We start from the raw sequence: 24,311 nt of genomic DNA on the forward strand, positions 1-24,311 counted from the left end.
TAGGAATTATCATCAATGTTGAGTTAAGAAGCTCAGTTCAGAAGGTAAGCTCCATTTCATTACATAAACCCAACTGACAGATCTCTGTCTCCACAGCTAGCACTGAAGCACAGATCTGCATCCTTCCTTGTTTGCACTATTGCAGTAGCCTCTTCATAAGGTGTTCTCTGTCTGGTTTCTCCCCAGTTGAATCTTTCATTTTTGTCATTCTCCTAAAACAGAACTTTCCAGCTTGCCCTTTCTTGTCTAGTATCTCTAAAACCTATAGTCCTGGGGCCACTAGGGATTCTCTGTGGGCAGAGAATCATTTGATGAACTTTTTGAAATACCTGCACACACATGCCTCCACCCCTACTGAGAAGTGTGTGTGTGTGTGTGTGTGTGTGTGTGTGTGCATGTGTGTGTTTAAAAGCTCCCCAACTAGCTCCAGCCTGGCCAACATGGTGAAACTCCGTCTCTACTAAAAATACAAAAATTAACTGGGCGTGGTGGCGGGCACCTGTAATGTCAGCTACTTGGGAGGTTGAGGCAGGATAATTGCTTCAACCTGGGAGGCAGAGGTTGCGGTGAGCCAAGATCACACCACTGCACCCCAGCCTGGGTGACAGAGCAAGACTCCATCTCAAAAAAAAAAAAAAATTCAGTAAACCATGCTGTAAACAGGTATGCTATCATCTAGGCTTTGTTGTTCTATTTATAGAGCATAGGCAGAGTAAATTTAGCATAATTCTTAAGGGCTCTAGAATTCTCCAAATGGCAAATAAGCATTGGCTTCAACTTAATCACCAATGGCTTTAGTGTCTAATAAAGTCAGTCTGTCCTTTGAAGCTTTGAAGCCAGGCCTTGCCTACTCGTCTCTAGCAATAAAAGTCCTAGAGGTCATCTTTTTTTTTTTTTTTTTTTTGAAATGGAGTCTTGCTCTGTCATCCAGGCTGGCATGCAATGGCGCCATCTCGGCTCACTGCAACCTCCGCCTCCCGGGTTCAAGTGATTCTCCTGCCTCAGCCTCCCGAACAGCTGGGATTACAGGCCTGTGCCACCATCCCTGGCTGATTTTGTATCTTTAGTAGAGATGGGGTTTCACCATGTTGGCCAGGCTGGTCTCCAACTCCTGACCTCAGGTGATTTGCCCGCCTTGGGCTCCCAAAGTGCTGAGATTACAGTTGTGGGCCACCGTGCCCGGCTGATGGCATCTTCTTCTAAGAGAAAGCTGTTTTATCTATGTTGCAAATCTGTTGTTTAGTGTAGCCGCCTTTGTCAATGATCTTAGCTAGATCTCTGGATAACTTGCTGCAGCTTCTTCATCAGCACTTGCCACTTCTTCTTTAACTTGTATGTTACAGAGACGGCTTCTTTCTTAGACCTCATGGACTAACCTCTGCTAGCGTCAACCTTTTTTTCTGCAGCTTCTTCACCTTTCTTAGCCTTCATAGAATTGAAGAGAGTTGGAGTCTTGCTCTGAATTAGGCTTTGGCTTAAGGGACTGTTATAGCTAGTTTGATCTTTATTCAAACCAGTCTAACTTTCTCCATATTAGCAAAAAGGCTATCTCCCTTTCTTAGCATTCATCTATTCACTCTGGAGTAATACTTTTAATTTCTTTCAAGAATGAACCCATGAAATGTTTGCTTCTCATCCCTGCAACTTTGGGCTCTGCTGTTTCAGAAGTCTTAGAGGACAGCTTCCACCAGGTGATACAACAATGGTTCCATTAAATTGGAAGTTGAGACTACCACTTGACCAATTTGGACTCCGCATGCCAATGAATCAACAGGCAACAAAAGGAGTGGTTGATCCTGACTATTGTGGGGAAACTGGGTTACTACAATATGATGGTGGAAGAAGGAGAATAACGAGAATGCAGATGCTGTGAGGTGCCTCTTAGCACTCTCAGGTCTTGTGACTAAAGTCAGTGGAAAACTACAGCAACCTAAAACAGACAGGACTACTAAATGCTCAGTCCCTGGAGGGGTGAAGATTTGGTCCACTCTATCAGGTAAGAAACCATGGCCAGCCATGGAGCTTGTTGAAAACAAAAGGAATGTGGACTAGGCAGCAGCAGAAGGTCATTTTAAGTACCAGATATGACCATATAACCAGTTATAGTCATGAAAACTGTGATAGTTATACCTATTTCTTCCTCATTTTGATATGAATATATTTGTGTATATGTTAGCCAGTTTTTTTTTCTTCTCATCTCCCATGTCCTTCCATAGAACATAATACATGTTAATAGTAGTTAACTGGCTGGGTGCAGTGGCTCACGCCTGTAATCTCACACTTTGGGAGGCTGAAGTGGGTGGATCACTTGAGGTCGGGACTTCTAGACCAGCCTGGCCAACATGGTGAAACGCTGTCTCTACTAAAAATACAAAAAGGGCATGGTGGTGTGGGCCTGTAATCCCAGCTACTCGGGAGGCTAAGACAGGAGAATCGCTTGAACCCAGGAGGCAGAGGTTGCAGTGAGCTATCATACCACTGCACTCCAGCCTGGGTGACAGAGTGAGACCCCATCTGTATTTTTAAAAAATAATAAAGTAAAGAAAAAAGAAAGCTCTATTGTTAAGGGATCTTTTTGTTGGAAAATCTCCTACTTAAATCTCCCTCATTATTTGTAAAACCTTTATCTAGTCTTCTTTTTTTTTTTTTTTTTTTTTTGAGATAGACTTTCACTCTTACCCAGGCTGGAGTGCAATGGTACCATCTCGGCTTACTGCAAACTGCCTCCTGGGTTCAAGCAATTCTCCTGCCTCAGGCTCCTGAGTAACTGGAATTACAGGCATTCACCACCATGCCTGACTAATTTCTGTATTTTTTTTTTTTTTGAGACGGAGTCTCGCTCTGTCGCCCAGGCTGGAGTGCAATGGCCAGATCTCAGCTCCCGCAGTTCGGTGAGCGGGACGGAGTGTTATAGCTCTTTAACTCCTGCGTTCAGCAAGTTCCAAGTTCTTATGTCATGACCAGGAGAAATGAGGTACACTGACACTGGAGAGTGAGTAAGGCAGTGTAGAATTTTATTTTATTTTTAATTTTAATTAATATTTTTTTGAGATAGAGGTTCGTTCTTGTTGCCCAGGCTGGAATGCAATGCCATGACCTCAGCTCACTGCAACCTCTGCCTCACAGGTTCAAGCGATTCTCCTGCCTCAGTCTCCTGAGTAGTTGGGATTACAGGTGTGTGTCACCACACTCAGCTAATTTTTTTTATTTTTTAGTAGAGACGGGGGGGTGTCTCACCATGTTGGCCAGGCTGGTCTTGAACTCCTGACCTCAGGTGATCTGTCCACCTCGGCCTCCAAAGTGCTGGGATTACAGGTGTGAACCACTGCACCCGGCCCAGAGTAGAATTTTATTGAACAACAGAAAGAACGCTCTCAGCAGTGAGAGGGGACCCGAAACTGGGTTGCTGGCTGTGAGACTGAGTCTGGGATTTTTATGGGCTTAGAATGGGGAAATGTGTACTGACTGGTTTATGGGTAGGCTTGGAAAAAGCACCATTCAGAAAGAGGTATGATAGTGTAAAGAACCAATCAAGGGCTGAAGTGAAGGCTTGGCCTGGGACCTTGGCCCAGGACTAGTCAGGGGCTGAACACACCAAACGGGAATGGAAGTTCTCACTCTGGTCTGTGGACTCTATCTGGAACTGGTAGTTTGGTGTTCAGGCTTCAGGCTGTCCTTGGCTTGAAGGTCGAGTTTCACCAGGGACCATCCCCGTCTGCCTAGGAATTTGTCTGCCTCCTATCTCTATCAGAAATATGGATGGCCCTTAAATATATAAAAAGTTAACTTCAACCATAATCAGAGAACTGCACATTAAAAGTACACTAATATAACTGTTTCACCTTCCTAGTTGGTAAAAATCTAAAAGTCTGACTACACATTCTGTTGGAGAGGCTGTGGGGAAAATAAGCACTTTCGCACACTGCCTGCCTTTTGGTGAACAATTTTGCAGTATCCATCAGCATTAAAATTATATATTCTCTTTGACTCGGTATCACACTTCTGGGAGTTTTCTTACCTGCACAATAAAGACATACAGTTTTTACAAGGTTATAAATTAAAGTATTGTTTGTATAACAAAAGACAAAAACAACCAAAGAGTCTATCATTTGGGGACTATGGCAGAGAGGACCCTCCTGTGGGCGACCAGGAGGTCCTGGTCAGGCCAGTGTGTGAGGCCCCAGGCCACAGCTAAGCCTCAGTCCACCAGGGGTGAGGCTGCTGTGCTTGAGGACAGGAGGCTGGGCCCAGAAAGAGAAGGCTGTACCTAGTGAGGAAGAGCCGGGGGACCCAGGTGGCCGTTTCTCAGTGAATATGGCAGAGTCTGAGCAACCCAGGTGCTATCTTCTGCCTCTGAGTGGCTCTGTCCACATGCTCCTGGACAGTCCGGCATAATCCATCATCATAGGGGATCCTCAAGAAGCTGTCCAGAGAGCTCAAGGAAAATGAAAAATACATCTCCTGACAGTCCTTCCTGATACAAAAGTATGAACTCATCCACTCATGCATTGGATGGTTAATAATCAAACATTTACTGAAAGGCAGGTGGTGCTGTCTTCTCTACTGACTGATCCTGCCCAGCTCATGGGCCTGTTGAGAAAGGAACCTCACACTTTTCTTCCCTCATACTTGTGGTTGATTGATGGGAAAATAAGGCTTTTCTCCCCACCAACATTGTGTTTTCACTAAAGTTTCAGGCCTGTGCTCAGCTGCACGGTGGGTGAGTGCTGAGGCATGGAGTTGTCTCAGTATGTTTGGGCCTGGGGCATTTATTTCCAGCTTCTGGCCTGGGGTCATGCTGCAGATCGTCTGGGAAGAATGCCTGAGCTGATGGCTTGTGTAGACTGGCACATCATCCCATCCCTGCTAACAGACTGGTAAAGGTTGGAGGCGACTGATCCGCAGATGGCCTGGAAAAGGAAGACCAAATCCCTCTACTTCCAAGGCATACTCCCAGAGGAGTTACTGACCTCCATTTCTGGAAGGCCCAGGGACTGGAGAGGACAGGAGGCTGTAGCCGTGAGGGAACTTAAAGTAGCCCCTCAACCCTGGAACATCTGTTTTAGCTGGATAAAGAGGAGGAGGAGGTAAGAGCTGATAACTGGGAAGCAAGGGTTGTTCTCTTCTGAACCTTCCTCTCCTTTGTGTTTGAAACTCAGAAAAGAAGAATAAACACCAGGTGAGTTGCAGGAAAGAGTTATTATTGTTGTTGCTGATTAATTAATTAATTTATTTATTTTTGAGACAGAGTCTTGCTCTGTCACCCAGGCTATAGTGCAATGGTGTGATCTCAGCTCACTGCAACCTCCGCCCCCCGGGTTCAAGCGATTCTCCTGCCTCAGCCTCCCAAGTAGCTGGAATTACAGGTGCCCACCACCATGCCCAGCTACTTTTTGTATTTTTAGTAGAGATGGGGTTTCATCATGTTGGCCAGGCTGGTATCGAACTCCTCACCTCAGGTGATCTGCCTGCCTTGGCCTCCCAAAGTGCTGGGATTACAAACATGAGCCACCGTGCCCAGCCTGTTATTATTTTTAATGGGGGGGAGGGATTTCTTTTAATTCTAGTAAAGAAAGAGAAAACTCAAGCTAGTGATAATGTATAAAAAAGGAGAAAAGTGGCCGGGCGCGGTGGCTCAAGCCTGTAATCCCAGCACTTTGGGAGGCCAAGGCGGGTGGATCACGAGATCAGGAGAGCAAGACCATTCTGGCTAACATGGTGAAACCCCGTCTCTACTAAAAATACAAAAAAAACTAGCCGGGCGAGGTGGCGGGCGCCTGTAGTCCCAGCTACTCGGAGGCTGAGGCGGGAGACCCGGGAGGCGGAGCTTGCAGTGAGTCGAGATTGCGCCACTGCACTCCAGCCTGGGCGACACAGCGAGACTCCGTCTCAAAAAAAAAAAAAAAAAAAAAGGAGAAAAGTGAGTCTTGGAAAGATGAGGTGTCAGTTATAAATAATTGCTATGTGTGGGCAGCCTGATTTCCAAATCGAGAAATGTCTTTCTTGCTATAAAACCTCTGGATTGCTCAGAGAGCTAAAACTTTTCCCTTGCATTTTTCTTTTATTAATTTGATATAATGATATTTTTATAACTTTCTTCCCTTTAAAAAATGATCATTATAGAAACTGTAGATCACATGTTTATTATAGGAAATTTCAAAAATATGGAGGAAGCCTGGGCACAGTGGCTCATGCCTGTAATGCCAGCACTTTGGGAGGCCGAGGCAGGTGGATTACTTGAGACCGGGAGTTCGAGCCCAGCCTGGCCTACATGGTGAAACCTCATCTCTATTAAACATATAAAAATTAGCCAGGCTTGGTGGTACATGCCTGTCATCCCAGCTGGGAAGGCTGAGGCACGAGAATCTCTTGAACCTGGGAGGCGGAGATTGTAGTGAGCTGAGATCACGCCACTGCACTCTAGCCTGGGTGATAGAATGAGACTCTGTTTCCAAATAAAAAAATTTAAAAAAGAAAATACGGATGAGAAAAAAAATTCATGTATATTTAAAATTTCAAGGCTAAAGAAGGATTAAGTGGCCAGTGTGGTGGCTCACGCCTGTAATCCCAACACTTTGGGAGGCTGAGGCAGGTGGATCTCTTGATGCCAGGAGTTCAAGACCAGCCTGGCTAACATGGTGAAACCCCATCTACACTAAAAATACAAAAATTAGCCAGGCACGGTGGCATGTGCCTGTAATCCCAGTCATTTGGGAGGCTGAGGCAGGAGAATCTACTTGAACTCGGGAGGTGGAGGTTGCAGTGAACCAATGATTGCACCATTGCACTCCAGCCTAGGCAACAAGAGTGAAACTCCATCTCAAAAACAAGACAAAACAAAACAAAAAAAAGAAGGATTAAGTGAGCTAAAGTGTCAGATATTTACTTTAAAAGTCTATTTCTAAGGAACACTTTTACACTGTTGGTGGGATTGTAAACTAGTTCAACCATTATGGAAAACAGTATGGCGATTCCTCAAGGATCTAGAACTAGATGTACCATATGACCCAGCCATCCCACTACTGGGTATATACCCAAAGGATTATAAATTATGCTGCTATAAAGACACATGCACACGTATGTTTATTGCGGCACTATTCACAATAGCAAAGACTTGGAATCAACCCAAATGTCCATCTGTGACAGACTGGATTAAGAAAATGTGGCACATATACACCATGGAATACTATGCAGCCATAAAAAAGGATGAGTTTGCGTCCTTTGTAGGGACATGGATGCAGCTGGAAACCATCATTCTTAGCAAACTATCACAAGAACAGAAAACCAAACACCACATGTTCTCACTCATAGGTGGGAACTGAACAATGACATCACTTGGACTCGGGAAGGGGAACATCACACACCGGGGCCTATCATGGGGAGGGGGGAGGGATTGCATTGGGAGCTATACCTGATATAAATGATGAATTGATGGGTGCTGACGAGTTGATGGGTGCAGCACACCAACATGCCACAAGTATACATATGTAACAAACCTGCACGTTATGCACATGTACCCTAGGACTTAAAGTATAATAAAAAAAAAAAAAAAAATTAAAAAAAAAGTCTATTTCTAGATCAGTGCTGTCAAGTAGAATTTTCTGTGATGGAGGAAGTGGTCCATATCTGTACTATCCATTATAGTAGCCACTAGCTAAATATAACCAGTGAGTACTCGAAATGTGCCTAGTGCAACTAAGGAACTGATTTTTAAATTTTATTTCATTTTGATTTATTAATTTTAATCTAAATAGCCACATGTGGCCAGTGGCTACCATAGCGGACAGTAGAGTGTCCACAGAGCCAGGACAGACTCAACCAAGTTGCTCCATGGCACTAGTTAGTTAGGAGTGGTGATCTGAAGAAACTTATAGGATCCTTAGGGGTCTTTAAGACCACCAGAGACAGAATAAGTAATGCAGTATCTTGCTTTAGTTCCTAGAATACAGAACATCTTTTGAAAATTGGTGGTTCAGAATGTTTATTGTTATCCGTATTTTCTTTTCTGTGAAGGTTGAATGCTGTATGTGCCATGTGTTCATTTCTCTATTGTATGGTAATTTTTCTATTTGATTGACAGGAGCTCTTTATATATATGTCATATGAGTTGTGTCTATTTTTTTCCAGTTTCTGGTTTGTCTTTTTTTTTTTTAAGGTGGAGTCTCACTCTGCTGCCCAGGCTGGAGTGCAATGGTGTAATCTCGGCTCACTGCAACCTCCAACTCCTGGGTTCAAGTGATTCTCCTGCCTCAGCCTCCTGAGTAGCTGGGATTACAGGCATGAGCCACCACTCCTGGCTAATTTTTGTATTTTTAGTAGAGATGGGGTTTCATCACATTGGCCAGGCTGGTCTCAAACTCCTGGCCTCAAGAAATTGGCCCGCCTCGGCCTCCCAAAATGCTAGGATTACAGGTGTGAGCCACCATACCTGGTCTGGTTGGTCTTTTGATTTTGTTTATGTTGCTTTATTGGTTTTTGTAGTCAGATCTATCAATCTTCTCTTTTATGGTTTTTTTTTTTTAATAGTTAGAAAGGTATTTCCCATGTTAAGATTTTTTTAAAATTTTTATTTCTTTAGAGCCCATGTTAAGATTTTAAAAGTCCTCCTTCTTTCTTCTATGATTTCATTTTTAAAGTTTGCTCTATCTGGATTTCATGGCTTTCCCTTAGGTCTTTTCTTTTGGAACGTGACTCTTACTTGTAGTTTGGCTCTAAGTTTGTCTGATTTTTCTCTGACTACTGTTTCATCATTGGGTTTATCTCCACCATATTTTTAGACTCTTGTGGTTGGGGGTGAGGAAAGACACGGTGGGAGTTGTAGAAATTCCGTGTCTACTTTGATCTACCTCTCTCCCTCAGGGCTGGCGTTTGTCCGGACTAGGGCCATAGGTGGATACTTAGGCACCTTGGAATGGATATGTGGGGTGGAGTGGGATTGGTTTGGATGGTTGATTTGGGACCTAGCTGGTTGACCTCGCCTGGGTGCATGCCATGTGTTCTCTCACTGGGCACCAACTCCAGTCTCCTCTAACCAAGTCTGCTTTTCCTCAAACATAAAAATTTACAATTTTTTATCCCATTTTATTGATTTGACTTGTTTCATTTTCAGTTTTGAAACAGCATTTTAACTTATTTGACTTTTTTTTTTATTGCACATATATGGCATTTCAGATGCCTTGTGGGTTAAATAGACTTTTAAATATTCTAATTTGTTTATTGAATACTGCTTAAAATGTGTTTCTATGGAAAGCATGTTCTGAATTCCAAACTATTGATTTTATCAATTAACATTTGAAATACAGTTCATCTATAAGTTTGTTGATCATCTTAATGTAGTAACTGGTATTGCAAAAATATTTAAAACTTGGCAGTTCTTCAGTGTTACATCTGCGGTCTTTGAATGTCTGTATTTACTAGCTTATTCATTCCCTCCTTCTTACAAAAACGATTGAAGGTATCACACCCAAATGCATAGAACTGAAAATATAAAGGGAAGATAAGCAAGTAAAATTAATTTCTCTAGTTTCAGGCATGGCTGAAGACAATCTGCCAATGTTCTTTTAACATCAATAAATGAGCAGTGATTTTAATGAGTGATGACTTGAATCTAATGTAAGATTGAGTAAGTTAGTTCCACAAATAAGACTATAATTGCTAGTCAAAAAATAAAGTGGAAAACTATACGACGATGACTATGAACAAACTTAGCACTCACAGCAACATGGATAAATCTCACAAACATAATTTTGAGTGAATAAAGTCAGACACAAAAGAATAATACTGTAATACCATTTATACAAAATCTGAAAACTGGCTAAACTAATTTAGATGTCAGGTTAGTGACTAGCTTTGGAAAGTATGAATAAGACAATGATTGTCCCAAAGGGGGTTTTCCCAAGAGTTGGTCTATTTCTTTACTTGGGTGGTGGTTATACAGATGTGGTCCATATTAATAATTCAGAGTGAATAATTCATTGACCTATATGATTTGCATACTTTTCTGTACATGTGTTATATTGCAAAAAAAAAGTTCAAATAAAACATTTAAAAAATAATCAGTGATGGAACAAAAACTTTTCTTGTTGCATCTGATGTTTTGGTATGCCCACTGTGTGTTGCACCTAGTATATTAAAAGACTGGATTAATGATTCAAAATATGGGTTAAGAATGACTGAATGTAGGCTGGGCACGGTGGCTCACACCTGTAATCCCAGCACTTTGGGAGGCCAAGGCAGGTGAATCACTTGAGCTCAGGAGTTAGAGACCAACCTGGCCAACATGGTGAAACCCTGTCTCTACTAAAAAATACAAAAATTAGCCGAGTGTGGTGGCGGGCGCCGTTAATCCCAGCTTCTCCGAAGGCTGAGGCAGGAGAATCGCTTGAACCCGGAAGGCAGAGGTTGCAGTGAGTCGAGATCGTGCTATTGCACTCTAGCCTGGGCAACACGAGTGAAATACTGTCTCAAAAAAAAAAAAAAAAAAAGAATGATTGAATGTTGAAATAAGAAACTGCTTTGGGTGACTAAGTGTCTCGGAGTGGCTCAGATAATGCATGAAAGATGGAATCTGCTGTAAGGCAGAGAAGAGTTAAAAGAAAGTACTTTTAAGATCCCTCAAACTGGGGATCTAAGTAGATCTTTGCTTAGCAAGTAGGAGGATATAGACAAGGGGTATGCTTTTCACTTTTGCCAGAGTAGAAAGTAGGCAAGCAGATAGAACTACGGCTCCCCTGGTGTCTAGTGAAGAGTATGATTAAAAAGTGTGGAGCCCATGCGCAGTGGCTCATTCCTATAATCCCAGTACTTTGGGTGGCCAAGGTGGGCAGATCACCTGAGGTCAGGAGTTCGTGAACTATTCAACATGGTGAAACCCCGTCTCTACTAAAATACAAAAAATTAGTCGGGAGTGGTGGCAGGCGCCTGTAATCCCAGATACTTGGGAGACTGAGGCAAGAGAACTGCTTGAGCCTGGGAGGCAGAGGTTGCAGTGAGCCGAAATCACGCCCTTGCACACCATAGCACTTCAGGTTGGGCTACAGAGTGAGACTCCTTGAAGGAAGGAAGGAAGGATGGAAGGAAGGAAGGAAGGGAGGGAGGGAGGGAGGGAGGGAAAGAAAGAAGGAGGGAGGAAGGGAGGGAAAGAAGGAAGGAAGGAGGAAGAAAGAAAGAAAGAAGGAAAGAAGAAAAGAAAAGAAATAAGAAAAGAACCAGCTAGCCGGGCGCAGTGGCTCACGCCTGTAATCCCAGCACTTTGGGAGGCTGAGGCGAGCGGATCACAAGGTCAGGAGATCGAGACCATCCTGGTTAACACGGTGAAACCCTGTCTCTACCAAAAATACAAAAATACAAAAAAAAAAAAAATTAGCTGGGCGCGGTGGTGGGCACCTGTAGTCCCAGCTACTTGGCAGGCTGGGGTGGGAGAATGGCTTGAACCCAGAAGGCGGAGCTTGCAGTGAGCTGAGATGGCACCAATGCACTCCAGCCTGGGTGACAGAGCGAGACTCCATCTCAAAAGAAAAAAAAAAAGAAGAAGGAAAGGAAAGAAAGGATCACGGCCGGGTGCAGTGACTCACGCCTGTAATTCCAGCACTTTGGAAAGCCGAGGTGGGTGAATTACCTAGGTCACTAGTTAGAGACCAGCCTGGCCAACATGGTGAAACCCCGTCTCTACTAAAAAAAAGAAATATATATATACAAAAATTAGCCGATGTGGTGGTACACGCCTGTAATCCCAGCTATTCGGGAGACTGAGGCACAAGAATCACTTGAATCTGGGAGGCGGAGGTTACAGTGAGCCGAGATCACACCACTGCACTCCAGCCTGGGCGACAGAGCAAGATTCTGTCTCCCCCAAAAAAACAAAGTGTGTAGCAAAAGCTAGGGAGTAAAAAGGGACCCAGATCTGGAAAATGTTGGCTTTGGATAAGTTGACAGAATTACCAAGTTACCCTGAAGGGAAGAATCTTAAAGAATGACTTATTTCCTAATTGTGTTTATCTTCTATCTCCTGAGTTGTGCCTTTATAAGTCATCATGCTTGCTTGTAAGAAGCTGTAAACCTCCCGGTGTTCCTTGCAACAGATGGCCTCACATGTAGTTGAACATTCTCATGGTGTATTTTATTTTGTTTATTTTTTATTTTTATTTATTTATTTATTTTTGAGAAGGAGTCTCACTTGATCACCCAGGCTGAAGTGCAGTGGCCCGACCTTGGCTCACTGCAGCCTCTGCCTCCCAGGTTCAAGCAATTCTCCTGCCTTAGCCTCCTGAGTAGCTGGGATTATAGGCACCCGCCACCACGCTCGGCTAATTTTTTGTATTTTAGTAAAGACGGGGTTTCACCATATTGGTCAGGCTGGTTTCAAACTCCTGGCCTCAGGTGATCCGCCCCCCTCGGCCTCCCAAAGTGCTAGGATTACAGGCATGAGCCACCGTGCCTGGCCGTCATAGTGTATTTTAAGTGCTACTTATTTTGTATAGATTTTGACATCTATGCCATATATATGGAATAATCAATATCATGAGCATCACCTTTGAATTATTAAGGATGATGATATAGACGAGTTTTCCTAAATGCCAGATGTGGATGACAGGTTTGCAACAAGCTAGTGAAATCATTAAGGAGAAATGATAGTGAAAGGGTTGATATAAGGAAAAATACAGGGGCCAGGCACAGTGGCTCATGCCTGTAATCCCAGCACTTTGGGAGGCTGAGGAGGGTGGATCACGAAGTCAGGAGTTCAAGATCAGCCTGGCCAACATGGTAAAACCCCGTCTCTACAAAAACTACAAAAAATTAGCCAGGTACAGTGGCAGGTGCCTGTAATCCCAGCTACTTGGGAGACTGAGCAGGAGAATCACTTGAACCCGGGTGGCAGAGGTTGCAGTGAGCCAAGATTGTGCCACTGTACTCCAGCCTGGACAACAAGAGTGAAACTGTCTCAAAAAAAAAAAAAAAAGAAAAAAGAAAAGAAAAAGAAAAGGAAAAAGTCAGGAAGAGTAATGGAGGAAGGAGAGAGGGAGAGGGAGTAGTGGTGAAGAGCAGACAGATGAGCTTGGTTTTCAGATAAACAAATAAAGATGAAAGAAGAGAGGGGATAAGTGTGAAATACGGTATTGTCCATAGACATTTTGGATTTCTAGAAGATGGAAGGAATCAAAGATAATGATGAGACAAAAACATACCCTAAGATGCCAGACGTGGTGGCTCATGCCTGTAATTCCAGCACTTAGGGAGGCCGAGGCAGGTGGATCACTTGAGGTCAGGAGTTAGAGACCAGTCTGGCCAACATGGCAAAACTCTGTCTCCACTAAAAATATTTAAAAAATTAGTTGGGCATTGTGGTGCACACCTGTAATCCCAGCTAGTCGGGAGGCTGTAGAAGGAGAATTGCTTGAACCCAGGAAGCAGAGGTTGCGGTGAGCCAAGATCACACCATTGCACTCCAGCCTGGGCGACGGAGTGAGACTCTGTTTCAAAACAAAACAAAACAAAACAAAACAAAACAAAAAAACAAAAAAACCCAAAAAACATACCATAAGAATGGTCAGATATATGAACTACCGAAAGAATAAGTAGGAAGAAATTATTCTTGGAGAAAGTCTTCTGAGAATTATTTAAATAGTAAGAAAATAGGCTAGGCATGGTGGCTTACGCCTGTAATCCCAACACTTTGGGAGGCCGAGGCGGCTGGATCACCAGAGGTCAGGAGTTCAAAACCAGCCTGAGCAACATGGTGAAACCCCGTCCCTACTAAAAAAAAAAAAAAATTAGCCAGGCCTGGTGGCAGATGCCTGTAATCCCAGCTACTTGGGATGCTGAGGCAGGAGAATCACTTGAACCTGGGAGGCGGAGGTTGCAGTGAGCGAAGATCGCGTCACTGCACTCCAGTCTGGCAGACAGAGCAAGACTCCATGGGAAAAAAAAAAAATAGAAAGAAAGAAAGAAAATAAACAATGAGACGTGAAGAGGTTGTGAGCATGACCCTAGATGCTGCCAAGGAAAGGAAAGAGTGGAACATGAGAAGAAATTACCCAAGAAGTTAGACAATAATCAAGCATTTGATGAGAGTAGTGTATCCAGGGCCAATTGTCTGATTTTTACAGAGTTCATAAATTTCCAATGTACACACCTACAGAAGTTTTTAATAAAAAATAGAGGACAAAAAATAAAGTTATGATCACAAGGGCTACTGTGTGTGTGTGTGTGCGCGCACGCAAGTGTGTATATTTATTTATTTCTTTATTGAGATGGAGTCTCACTCTGTCGCCAAGGCTGGAGTGCAGTGGGGCGATCACAGCGCACTGCACTGTAGACCTCCTGGGCTCAAGCGATCCTCCCACCTCAGCCCCTCAAGTAGCTGGGACTGCAGGCACACGCCACCATGCCCAGCTGATTTTTGTTTGTTGTTGTCACTGTTGTAGAGAAGAAGTCTTGTTATATTGCCCAGGCTGATCTCAAACTCCTGGGCTGAAGTAATCCTCCTGCTGAGGCCTTCCAAAGTTTTGGGATTACACGCATGAGCCACTACACCCCTCATTTTCTCTTTTTTAAAATGAGAGATATCAGAAACCAGAACCATTCCCTCCCAAATTGTGAAACACCGCTAATGTTCCTGCTGACCTGTGTTGGCTAGTAGTAGTTTAATATATTTGCCTCATTGTCAGGTCATGTTTTACCCCACAAGTCTCACTTCCACCTGAACATATCAGCAGAATGTTCTTTTGCAAAGGGCATTGTCAAACAAAAGTCTTAGCACGGAAAACCTCAAGTTGCATATGTATGAAAAAAATCGCAAGATGACATCTAGAGAAATATAAACGTGGAAATGGGGAAGGAAAATAAATGATAAAAAAGTGATCTTAAGAAATTTGAAATTCCTCAATGGCTTAATAGACATTCTTCATTTTAAGTTATTGGCAAAAACCAATTGAGTTTCTGAGTGGGAAATACGTTCCAAGTAATGGAAAGAAGGAAACAAGAGAATCTGATATCAGAAATGCCTTTGCCAGGATATAAGTAACATCTCCAAGAACTCAGAGATAGTTGACACATGAAGATGTGTTGCGTTAATTTTCCACATTCGATAAAGAAAATAAAATATGTTGGGAAGGGATTTACAGTTAGAGCTAGTAAAATGTGGATTTTGGCTGGCTAGCATTCATTCACACATTTACTCATTCAACAAGGCTGTATTCACTTCTCAAAAGAAGACACATGTGTGGCCAAGAAGCATGTGAGAAAATGCTCAATATCACTAAGCGTTAGGGAAATGCAAATCCAAACTACAATGACATATCATCTCACTCCAGTCAGATTGGCTGTTATGTAAAAGTCGGAAAAAAATAACAGATGCTGGAGAGGTTGTGGAGGAAAGAGAACATGTGTATGCTGCTGGTGGTAATGTAAATTAGTTCAGCCACTGTGGAAAGCAGTGTGGAGATTTCTCAAAGAACTTAAAATAGAGCTACCATTTGACCCAGCAATTCTATCACAGATATATACTCAAATGAATGTAAATCATTCTACCATAAAGACACATGCAAATGTATGTTCATTGTAGGACTATTCACAATAGCAGACATGGAATCAACCTAGAAGCACATCAATGGTGGACTGGATAAAGAAAATACGGTGCATGTGCACATGGAATACTACACAGTCATAAAAAAGGAGATAATGGCCTTTGCAGAAGCATGGTTGGAGCTGGAGGCCTTATCTTAAGAGAATTAACATGGGAACAGAAAACTAAGTACTGCCAAGCGCAGTGGCTCAGGCCTGTAATCCCAACACTTTCACAGGCCGAGACAGCTGGATCACCTGAGGTCAGGAGTTTGAGACCAGCCTGACCAACATGGTGAGAACTTGTCTCTACTAAAAATACAAAATTAGCTGGGCGTAGTGGTGGGTGCTTGTAAAGGCCGGGCACATTGGCTCACGCCTGTAGTCTGAGCACTTTGGGAGGCTGAGGCGGGTGGATCACGAGGTCAGGAGATTGAGATCATCCTGGCCAACATGGTGAAACCCTGTCTCTATTGAAAATACAAAAAGTTAGCTGGGCATGTTGGTGGGCGCCTGTAGTCCCAGTTACTTGGGAGGCTGAGGCAGGAGAATCACTTGAACTGGGGAGGTGGCGGTTGCAGTGAACTGAGATCGTGCCACTGCACTCCAGCCTGGCAACAGAGTGAGACTCCATCTCAAAAAGAAAAAGAAAACCAAATACTTCATGTTCCCACTTATAAGCGGGAGCTAAATACTGAATACACATGGACATGAAGAAGGGAACAATAGACACTGGGGCCTATTTGAGGATGGAGGGTGGGGGGAGGATGATGATTGAAAAACTACCTATCAGGTGGCCGAGCAAGTAGAGGCGGAAGAGCAGGGTGTCTATCGCATGGCTGAACTGCACCCACTGCTCCATTAGCTGGGTCTTTGTGCATCCTGAGCCCCCATCTAGCTCGGTCTCTCTGGGTCCCAGCTGCTTCCCTGTTAACTCCCCCGCCTCCTTTGTGCCTGTGGAGAGGACAGAGGCTCAGTCACGAAGTGGGAAGGGGACAGGATTAGAGGAGTGTGGGGCCCAGTGTGAAGGGCGAGTATGGGCAGTGCTGACTTCCCTCACCAGGCAGGTGGGTGGGGGTGAGACCCAGGCCTTTATTTCCCTTCTGGGGCGCAGTGGGACAGCATCTCCCTGAGCTGGTGTAGTGGAGCAGCAGGGAGTGGAGCCACAGAGGCATGGGTGCGGGCTGGGTGGTGGCCACGTGCAGCAGGTAGGTAATGAAGACGGTCTCTAGCAGGCTGACCACCATCAGGGAGAGGGACAGGGCGAAGTAGACATCTGAGGGCAGAACAAATTATAAGTAAACAAGGCAAATTTATCTGTAAGTAATTCTCATGCCTCTTTCCTAAATCCAGTCTTCTTTCACAGCCCCTTCCTTCCTTCGGTGGAGCAGCAGCCATTTCTCCTGGCCCTCCTCCCTGGCCCTGGGTGCCTTTTCTCCTCCCGAAAGTGGGAGGAGCCATACTGATGAGGAGGGTGCCACTGGCAGGAAGCAAGTCATTCATCATGAGCAGGAAGACGTTGCAGCCCAGCAGAAGCGTTATCTTGAATGGGGCATGATTCTTGCTCTCTGCTGGCAGGTAAAAGCTGAGGGCATCAATGGCAATCAGAAAGCTACTGGGCACCAGCAGGTTTATGATGTAGAGGCTGGGCTTGTGCCTGATGGCCACCTGGAGAGAGACCAGAGAAGATGGCAAATAAATAGATGGCAGAGGGCTCAATTTGTATATCTGATCCCTAATCCTTGCCAATGTGCTGTGAGGCTGCTGGGGACGATCTTTTTAAGTAACATTTGCGCATTTAATTGTGCTCGTCTACATAGGGGCCTCTGATTTGTTGTCTAATTTGCATTCATTTTTAACCTACTAGGAACACAATGACTGTAGAATTTTAGGTGCAAGTGGACCCTTGAAGTCATTGTGAGCAGTAGGGGTGAGCTGTTCCATTCTGAGTGGCAGGGCTTATTACAGTCCAGCCATTCCTCCCCTCTCCAGAGCAGGAGCGGGTGAATGAGGAGTGGGTGAATGGGGAGCGAGGGAGGCCTTGGGGATCCTGCTTCAGGGTAATTAGGTAGATGGGGCAGTGGGGAGCAGGCACCCAACCCTCTGGAGCTTTTTTTTTTTTTTGAGATGGAGTCTCACTGTCTTGCCCAGGCTGGAGTGCAGGGGCACTATCTCAGCTCACTGCAGCCTCCACCTCCTGGGATCAAGCGATTCTCCTGTCTCAGCCTCCCAAGTAGCTGGAACTACAGGCATGTACCACCACACCTGGCTAATTTTTTTTTTTTTTTAGTAGAGACGGGGTTTCACCATGTTGACCAGGCTGGTCTTGAACTCCTGACCTCAGGTGATCCTCCCACCTCGGCCTCCCAAAGTGTTGGGATTACAGGTGTGAACCATGCATGGCTCCTGGCCTGGAGCTTCTTTTTCACTTCCCAAAGAGCATTAGGTCAAGAGGACAATCACGAAGCTGCTGGGATCAGAAGTCAAACAGGGACCCCTGGACTCACATAGAACATGATCTGGTCATATAGGTTGTTGCCCATGGACATCTTTGGGGTGGCCTTGTTGATGCCCAAGAGCTCCCACTCCCCCTGGGTTCGGATGACGTTGCGAGACGTGTCTGTGATCTCCCACACCTCCTTGTCCATGCCCAGCAGCATGCCGTCCACTGGAAGGGAGGCCGGTCAGTTCATTGCAGACGTTTTCCCAAGCCTCCTGCCCAAGAAATTGGATTCCTCCCCCACTGAGCTTCTAAAACAAATTTTCCCCTGTCCTTTTAAAGCAGGGTATTCTGGTTTTCTCAGAAGTGGGTTACCTACTAGCAATTCATATGTGTGTGGACAGCAGCATTAATTTCTTTTGTTGTTGAAAACAAGAGTGAATCTAGTTCATTATGGGAATATTGGATATGACAAATGTGAGTCAAGAACTTTTGGAGTCATTCCTATTTTCCTTCTCAGTCCCTCAGTTGTATGGTGGTGTTTTAGTGGAATCAAGCTTGAAGAGCTCAATATTTTAATAATGATATGCATGCCCATTTTGATGGTTTTAGTTTATCCAAATCTGCCCCGTGACACCTGGTGGCATTCAGTTATATTAATTTACCAATTTTTAAGTGTGTTAGCTATTAGAGTTAAAAGATTTGAGCTAAAAATTATAGGTGTGCAGCAGCTCAGAGTCAGCTGGGCCTCATTTGGCACAAGGGCCACCCAGCTTGTAAAGCAGCAGTTCTTAACCCTGTCTGCATGTTAGCATCACCTGGGCCCCACCTGGGACAATTTAATCGGCATCTGGGGTGATGTGCAGTTATTAGGATTTTGTTTTTGTTTTTGTTTTGTTTTGTTTTTGAGACAGAGTCTCGCTCTGTCGCCCAGGCTGGAGTGCAGTGGTGCATCTCGGCTCACTGCAACCTCTCCCACCCGAGTTTCACACCATTCTCCTGCCTCAGCTTCCCTAGAAGCTGGGACTACAGGCGCCCGCCACTATGACTGGCTAATTTTTTGTATATTTAGTAGAGACGGGGTTTCACTGTGTTAGCCAGGATGGTCTGGATCTCCTGACCTCATGATCTGCCCGTCTTGGCCTCTCAAAGCGCTGGGATTACAGATGTGAGCCACTGCGCCCGGCCTGTTTTTTTTTTTTTCTTTTTGGAAATGAAGTCTCGCTCTGTTGCCCAGGCTGGAGTGCAGTGGCACAATCTCGGCTCACTGCAAGCTCTGCCTCCCAGGTCACACCATTCTCCCACCTCAGCCTCCTAAGTAGCTGGGACTACAGCCGTCTGCCACCACGCCTGGCTAATTTTTTTTTTTTTTTTTTTTTTTTTTTGTACTTTTAGTAGAGACAAGGTTTCACTGTGTTAGCCAGGATGGTCTCAATCTCCTGACCTTGTGATCCGCCTGCCTCGGTCTCCCAAAGTGCTGGGATTACAGACATGAGCCACCGCACCTGGACCTGTTTTTTGTTTTAAAAACAGAGTATCACTCTCTCACTCAGGCTGGAATGCAGTGTGCAATCACAGCTCACTGTATCCTCAGCCTCTGTGGCTCAAATGATCCTCCTGCCTCAGCCTCCCAAGTAGCTGGGGCTAATTCTTTTTATATTTTGTAGAGATCGAGGTCTCACTATGTTGCCCAGGCTGGTCTCAAACTCCTGGGCACAAGCATTCATCCCGCCTTTGCCTCCCAAAGTGCTGAGATTACAGTGTGAGCTGCTGTGCCTGGACAGTTATTGGTATTTTCAAAAAGCTTTGTTAGGCCACCAGAGTGGATCAACACTGATCCAAAACCTTTTCTAACGATAACTACACCACTCAAATGTCTTTCCCTGAATCTTAAACAGCTACCAAAATGTGTCAAACTTACCTGTGTGGAGGAAAGAACTGAAGGTGAAGGTACAGTTCTGTTGGTCAAAAGGGAAGTAGAAGATGTCTAGGTTGCAGATGCTGGTCACCCTCATTGGCTTATCGTACTTTATTTGACCTTCACTGTTGATATAGGCAGTGAGACTCAAAGGCGTCTGAGACACATCCATGCTGTTTGGGGAAGGAAGGGAAGAGATGGAGGCTTAATCAGCTCTTGTCTCCCTTCCTTCCGGGGTCTCCCCTGTTGTGCTCTCCTTCTAGGCTCTTTCTCTTTTTTTTTATTTTTTGTTTTTGAGACAAAGTTTCACTCTTGTTGCCCAGGCTGGAGTTCAGTGGCTCAATCTCGGTTCACTGCAACCTCTGCCTCCCAGGTTCAAGCAATTCTCCTGCCTCAGCCTCCCGATTAGCTGGAATCACAGGCGCCCACCACCAAGCCTGGCTAATTTTGTATTTTTATTAGAGATATGGTTTCACCATGTTGGTCAGGCTGGTCTCGAACTCCTGACCTCAGGTGATCCACCTGCCTCGGCCTCCCAAAGTGCTGGGATTACAGGCGTGAGCCACCGCGCCTGGCCCTGGGCTCTTTCTTTAATGTCACTCTCTTGCCTCTTCTACTTGTAGTGATTTGTGGAAGTCGGTTCATCGAGACTGTGTGCCTGAATCTTTTGGTGGCCCCATGCCCTGTGCTGACCCTAGGCTGTTCTCGGCAGATGAGGTTTCATGCTGGCTTCCCCAGCCTGGATACGCACAATTCCACGATGAAGATGTCTGGGAGCCACAGGTTTTCAGCTAATACTGTGAGTTTATTGATGCCAACACACTCTTTTGGGTTTCAACTAATGAAAGGATTGTCCCACACCTGTATCAGGGCAGTGAGGGACAGAGGTGAGTGATGGTGAGCTTCTCCTGTTGGCCTCTCCCACTCTTTCCATTCTTCTTTACACCTTGATCCTCCCACTCCCATTTGTGACCCTAATGACCACAGCCTAAACCCCCCTTTCTTGATTTAACAAGGTGTCACCAGAAAAGTGCCCCTTGATAGCCTTTTGCCAGGTAGATATTAAATATGGCCTAAAATCACTTGGAGCTAGGACCACACCAATATGTTGGCCTGCAACCACTTAGCCTTTTTTTTTTTTTTTTTTTTTTTGAGTTGCTATTTCTTCCTTCCTAAGATTCCCAGGGAGGTTTGGGTTCCCATGGTGAGTCCAATTCTACATGGAGTTATTTTGTCCCAGATCCCAGAAAAAGTTATACTTTGGGTAGAGGTTTGAACTAGAAAACTCTTAAGTCACTTTTGTGTGTGTGTGTGTGAGATGGAGTTTCGCTCTTGTCACCTAGGCTGGGGTGCAGTGGCACAATCTTGGCTCTCTGCAACCTCTGCCTCCCCGGTTCAAGCAATTCTCCTGTCTCAGCTTCTCAAATAGCTAGGATTACAGGCACCTGCCACCACACCCAGATAATTTTTGTATTTTTATTAGAGATGGGGTTTCACCATGTTGGCCAGGCTGGTCTCAAACTCCTGACCTCAGGTGATCCATCTGCCTTGGCCTCCCAAAGTGCTGGGATTACAGGTGTGAGCCACCACTCCTGGCCCCTTTAAGTCACTTCTAACTCCTCAGGCTTAAAATTATAAATGAAGTGGGAAGGAGATAGTTGAATCTGCCTTACCAAATCCATCCACAGGAATGATGTCAGCAGCTGGAGCTGTGCATCCTGACAAGGAAATTTCCATGCAGGATTATTAGTGTAAAAAGGTTTGGCCCATGTCCACTTCATATTCCCACCAATATTTACTAATTTATTGGGTTAGGCATTGTTGCAGATGCTGAATTGTCTTTTCCTCACTTGTTTCCCCTGTGTCTACGGGCAATTCTGATTTTAATTAATATACAGACTACTTTTTTCTAGAGAATTCTAGAAACGACAGGATTCAAAGACAAATGGCTTCCTGAAAAAATATCACTGTAGTATTCTTCTTCATGCTTCTCCATTGCATAGGAAAACCATCTAACTTCCATTGCACAGGAAAACCATTTAACACATTAACATGTGTTAAATCCATCCAGGGTACCTCTTGTTCACCACGGGGCCAGGGCCATGTTGGGTTGACAGGGCAGAGGGTCCTCGTTCCTTATTAGAAGCCATGGGAAAGATGCAGGGACTAAATCTCACCACTCTCAGGATGGCAGACAGGGTGAAGGAGATGTTGACACGGGTAGGGATGCTGTAGTTGGTGAATGGACAGAAGGCCTTTCTGTCAAACACTACTTGGAAGGCAGCAGGGTCAACCCCATGCTGGTCAAAGCCAGAGCAATTGATGGTAAAAGCGTCGCCTTTTCCTATAGAGAGCAGAGACTCCGTGAGAGAGGGACTCTATTTCCAGGGCTGGAGTCTCTCTGCAGAGAGACAAAATAGGGGATATACTGAGAGGAGCAGGTGAGCCCCTCCTTCCCATGCCAAGACTCCCAAGGCCATGGTTGGGGATGATGGGTTAGGATGGTAGGCAAATGGTGGAAGTGGATGTGGTGAGCTGAGGTCAGGGCTCTATTCTCATTCCCATTGTTTCATCCTCATGCAAAGTTTGCCCAAATCTGTACGAAACTTGGCTTAAGTGCAATGGCAGCTACTTCCAGGAGTCCTTTAATGTACCTGTCGCAAGGCTCTTGGCTCACCTAGCAGTAGAACTGCCCAAAACTTGTGGTCCAGGTCACCTAAAAATCGATGCTAATGCATTTCTCTCTCTAACTCTTAGGATCTTAGGTCTACCGAAGGCAAGAACTGATTTATCAAGAGGATAAGAGACATTTTACACAACTGCACTTACTAGGTAGATATGGGAAACGTGGTAGGTATCTGACTAGGTGCTTACCTTGGTGCTATGCATTCATTTTTCTCTTCTCAGATTTAGTGACCTCAGTTATCTCGTGGGTTATTTCTAGCATCGGGATCACGAGATGACATCACTGAGCATACAGCATTTGTTCAGTCACAAAGTGAGGCCGGTGTGCCAGGCGCGGTGGCTCATGCCTGTAATCCCAGCACTTTGGGAGGCCGAGGTGGGTGGATCATAAGGTCAAGAGATCAAGACCATCCTGGCCAACATGGTGAAACCCCATCTCTACTAAAAATACAAAAATCAGCTGGGCGTGGTGGCGTGCGCCTGTAATCCCAACTATTCAGGAAGCTAAGTCAGGAGGAGAATCACTTGAACCTGGGAGGCAGAGGTTGCAGTGAGCCGAGATCACGCCATTGCACTCCAGCCTGGGCGACAGAGCGAGACTGCATGTCAAAAAACAAACAACAACATCAACAACAACAAAAACCAAAAAACCACAAAGTGAGGCCGGTGCAGATATTGTCTCTTGGCCATGGCCAGGGAGCCATCTGGGTAGCACCTGAGTGGCATCTTTGCCCCTTTGCCATCATTATATGGTTCTTTTCTCTGCCTCCTTCTCTCTATCTCCATCTCTTTCCATAATATTTAAGGTATGTGCCCAGATTGGGAACAAATATTACTTCATGGAAGCAAAATATCTACTCATTTCCACCTCAGATTGTCCCCTTCCTCAGGGCATGTTTAAAATCAGCAGCTACTCTTCTCATAGATATCACATCAAGAGAAACAGAGACAAGGAGGGGGGAAGAGGTTGAGGCAGAGGAGCATCAGAAGTTGGTGAAAAGGTGGAATTGGAGAAGTGGTGAAATGAGACGATTTGATAGATCCCTGTGCAGGCAGGAATAGAGAAAGTCTGTTTGTACTCATCAGTGAAATGTTTTTCTACCTGTCACCAAAAGGAAATCAGGACACAGACATTATGGAAGAAATATTTAACACGTTCATTCTGAATGCCCTCCAAGTGCTAGAGGTGAGTCCAGGTGTCCCTCAGAACCACATTCTGGTCTTCCCTGTTCTTGTCCCATCTTACCTTGAAGCAGAAGACTGACAGTGAGGCAGAGGAGGACACCCCCGCTTGCAGGCCACCCTCCTTCCATTCTTCTTTCTGGACTCTTCCCTGGGGACTCACCAGGAGCCCCCCAAACCCTGGAGCTTAAAGGAGCTCAGACCACACCTTGGTTGCTGGCTTTGAATACTACTCATGGCAAGTGACCACTCCCTGTGAGAGCCTGTGGCCAGAGAGGTCCCACCAAGTGTCCTGTGTTGGCTCTGCCCAGGTGCACCTTCCGGGCTCCAGGCAGGCAGAAAATTGGGCGGACACTGGGGGAGAAGTATTCTATTTGGCAGCTGTGTGCTGAGATCCAAAACAAAATAACGTACCTTAATGAGAGAATGTGGGCTGGGGAAATTAAGATTGTGTGCTTCTGAGACCAGGAACTCTGCAGATTTGGAAAGGTGGCAATACTTAGTGATTTGGTTATGAATACCAAA

The 24,311-nt window shown here is 45.0% G+C and overlaps 1 protein-coding gene across 1 annotated transcript; it reads right to left on the minus strand.

Moving 5' to 3' along the window:
* Positions 1 to 4,962: 4,962 nt before the first annotated feature.
* Positions 4,963 to 23,917, minus strand: HTR3C (5-hydroxytryptamine receptor 3C). The gene is given in 10 exon segments (XM_010366238.1): positions 4,963 to 5,066; positions 16,348 to 16,515; positions 16,622 to 16,837; positions 17,025 to 17,229; positions 18,069 to 18,229; positions 19,923 to 20,092; positions 20,671 to 20,780; positions 21,593 to 21,637; positions 22,097 to 22,263; positions 23,851 to 23,917. Coding segments are annotated over 10 exon segments (1,413 nt in total).
* Between the last annotated feature and the right edge of the window lie 394 nt (positions 23,918 to 24,311).

This window comes from Rhinopithecus roxellana, chromosome 1 (genome assembly GCF_007565055.1).
Source record: "Rhinopithecus roxellana isolate Shanxi Qingling chromosome 1, ASM756505v1, whole genome shotgun sequence".
Lineage (NCBI taxonomy): Eukaryota > Metazoa > Chordata > Mammalia > Primates > Cercopithecidae > Rhinopithecus > Rhinopithecus roxellana.